Raw genomic sequence first — 3218 nt, forward strand, 5'->3', positions numbered from 1 at the left:
CAGAGTTTCTCTGTATAGCCCTGGCTGTCCTGAAACTCAACCAGGCTGGCCTCGAACTCAGAAATCCGCCTGCCTCTGCCTCTCAAGTGCTGGGATTAAAGACATGCGCCACCACCGCCCCATCCATCATCTTTTGACATCTTGTCACCCCCTCCCCCCACCCCGTTGGCTCACTGAACGGCAGCTGTACTGCCCTGCCCTCCACATTCCCACCACAGGGCATCTACAACACTCAGGCACACTTCCTCCCCATATGTCTGAGTCACAATTCAAATGCCGTTTTCAGAGGGACTTTGTGACCAGCATACTCCTCTATAGCTTCTTGTTTCCCGTGGTTGTTTTGTCCTTTTTTCCAGAGCACTCAACAATATCCCAAATGGTTGTTATGGTTTTGTCTACTTGCTTATTTCCCCGTCTTTGTCGTATCGAGCACGTGGATCATCTTCACAGCTCCCCCCCCCCCCAACGGAGTAGGCAGCCGCTAGACAAGGGGAAGAGGGAGGGGGTAAAAAGGAGGCACCTGAGAAGTGTTCAGGAGGTAGCTTCCAGAAGGCCACTGGTGAGGAGGTGGTTTCTAGCAGGCCACTGGTGAGGAGCAGGACACCCAGGAATCAGGCCCAGGTGGCCAGTGAGGAAAGCCGGCAGGATGCTCTAGCCCCGCCTTTCTGCGGATCAGCAGCCTCCTCATGACTGCTGACTGGCTCGGGACCCAGTGGAGCAAGAGAGAGTTCTAGGCTTTTGTGCGGAGTGAAGTTGGGTCAAGGGTTTCTGCATTTCACTTCCCCGTTCCTGGATTCTGCTGCTGCTGCGACTTTGGCTATTTCCCGGCCTTTACTGTCACTTATGAGCCCCTGGAATCTAAACACAGACCAAATTCTTTCTTATCTCAAAGATTAATACCTGCATCCAGTCCAAAGGGACAAGAGTTCAGCTGACCCAGAAAATGGACTGAGCCTTAGAGAGTGGAGAAATACCCCTCTCTTGCCCGGTGCCTGCTCCATTCCTGTGGGCCTTGGGCCGTCCAGCCCCCTACTGGGCACTCGTTGGACCCAACTCCTTCATTTTTTCAGGGTCTCCAGCTGCTGAGCAGCTGCAGGACATCCTGGGGGAGGAAGATGAGGCTCCCAACCCCACCCTCTTCACAGAGATGGACACTCTTCAGCATGATGGGGACCAGATGGAGTGGAAGGAGTCAGCCAGGTGAGAGGAGCCTGGGTGGAGGGGCGTGGTGAGAAGGGGCCCATCCAGATGGAGGGGGGTGTGTCTGGGGCCCAGGCTGGGCTGAATCTTCTGCTGGGAAAGTGGTATCACAGCTTGAGTTTTGTGTGAGAGCGCCTCCATTGATGAGCACCTTCCCAGCTGCCATTTTTGGTGTCTAGAACTGTAAACCATAAGGAACAAACATAAATGATTGTTATTGTCAAAGAAAGGACACTTCAAAAGCTGAGGGGCTAGCTCAGTTGGCAAAGTGCTTGTTTGAAGAAACAGGGACCTGAATTCTGTCTGCAGAATCCATGTAAGGTAAGGTGGCAGTGGTGCTGTGGACTCCTCCGTGGCAGCCAGGGGATGAAGATATGCCCACTCTAGGAGCTGTGGCCAGCCAGCCTAGCCTAAGGAAGTTCCAGACCAGTGAGAGAGTCTCTCTAAAAATGGTGGGCAGAAACAAGGAACAGGCTTGCCTCTCTCTCATCTTGAAATATATACCTGCACACACGTGTGCACACATGAATAGGCACACACACACACACACACACACACACAGGGGCGGGGGGAATGCATGATGGAAGTGATCCATGCGGCCCTGGAAGACTATAAGGCCGCATATTCTTTAATGTCAAATGGTTCAAACTAAACGCTGTGAAGGAAATGGCTAGAGTACACAGGGAGGGCTTCCTGGAGGAAGAAGGGACGGAAGTCTGAATGGCAGGGAAAGGTCTGGGCTTGTGACTCTCAGGAGAGTTTGTGCAAGCAGAGTAGGCTCCAGAGGTGGAGCCATGGAAGAAAGCAGGAGGATGCAAGCAGCTGGCTCAGTGGATAAAGTACCAGCTGGGCGGGTGTGAGAACCAGAGCTTGGACTCCAAGAATCCATATGAAAGCCAGACAAGAATAGTGGTCACCTGTAATCTCAGCACTCAAGGGGCAGAGCTAGGAGAGCCCCAGGACAAGTGACTACCTAGACTAGCCAGAATCTGTGTGCTGGGCTCTGGGTTAAGGTTTACCTCAATAAATAGAATGGAGAGCAATTGAGGAAGACTTCAGAAGTCAACTTCCGACCTACACACACACACACACACACACACACACACACATACTTATACACACACTCATACACACATATACATACACACGCACATGCATACATATACATGCATGCACACATACAATGCATATGCACACTCACACACACATGTATGCACACACATACACACACTCATACACATACCACACACGCATGCACATGCCAAAAAGAGGTCATGGAGAGAGAGCTCCAGGTGCATGGAAGGGGAAGGAGGAGAAAATCTGTCTAGGTTAGTGGAACTGCGTGGTGAAGTCAGGGGCAGAAGCTGGGTCTGAGTAACATTTGTGCTATGGCTGGGACAGAGGGACCTCTGAACCAAACAGAGCAGGTTAGTAGCCCCATGTGCTCCCCCAAACCCAAGAAGCAGGGAGGGAAAGACAAAAATAGTAGGGGAGACCTCAAGGGCTGCTGAGTGCTGAAAGAGTGGGCTCAGCTTTTGCATGGTTTCAATTGCACCCCTCCGTCCTGGAAAACTAAGAATTTTGCATGTGTTTTGATTCATTTTGTTTTCTGAGACAGGGTTTCTCTGTATAGTCTTGGCTGACCTGGAACTTACTCTGTAGACTAGGTTGGCCTTGAACTCAGAGATCCATCTGCCTCTGCCTCCTGTGCTGGGATTAAAGGCATGCACTACTACCACCTGACAATAATAACTTTTTTAAACCTCTATCCAGGTGTGATGTGTGTAGGTAATGTGTTTTCCTGTCTTGAGGCACACATACACGTGTGTGTGTGTGTGTGTGTGTGTGTGTGTGTGTGTGTGTGTGTGTAGTACAAGGTTAATACCAGGAGTCCTTTCTCAATTGCCCTCCACTTTATATTCTGAGACAGAGTCTCTTTCTTGTATCTAAAGTTTACCTACTTTGTATCCAGAGTTTACCTACTTTGTATCCAGAGTTTATCTACTTTGTATCCAGAG

At 50.5% G+C, this 3218-nt stretch overlaps 1 protein-coding gene across 2 annotated transcripts in view; it reads left to right on the plus strand.

Annotated features, from left to right (window-relative positions):
* Window positions 1-3218, plus strand: part of Slc4a5 (solute carrier family 4 member 5) — a 73374-nt gene that overhangs the window by 2077 nt on the left and 68079 nt on the right. For both annotated transcript variants that reach the window (XM_031382294.1, XM_031382295.1), the window contains exon 2: window positions 1071-1200. In XM_031382294.1, coding sequence (XP_031238154.1) covers window positions 1148-1200 — 53 coding nt within the window. In that variant the 5' untranslated portion in view covers window positions 1071-1147. The remainder of the gene's footprint in view (window positions 1-1070; window positions 1201-3218) is intronic.

This window comes from Mastomys coucha, unplaced genomic scaffold (genome assembly GCF_008632895.1).
Source record: "Mastomys coucha isolate ucsf_1 unplaced genomic scaffold, UCSF_Mcou_1 pScaffold20, whole genome shotgun sequence".
NCBI classification, from domain to species: Eukaryota; Metazoa; Chordata; class Mammalia; order Rodentia; family Muridae; genus Mastomys; species Mastomys coucha.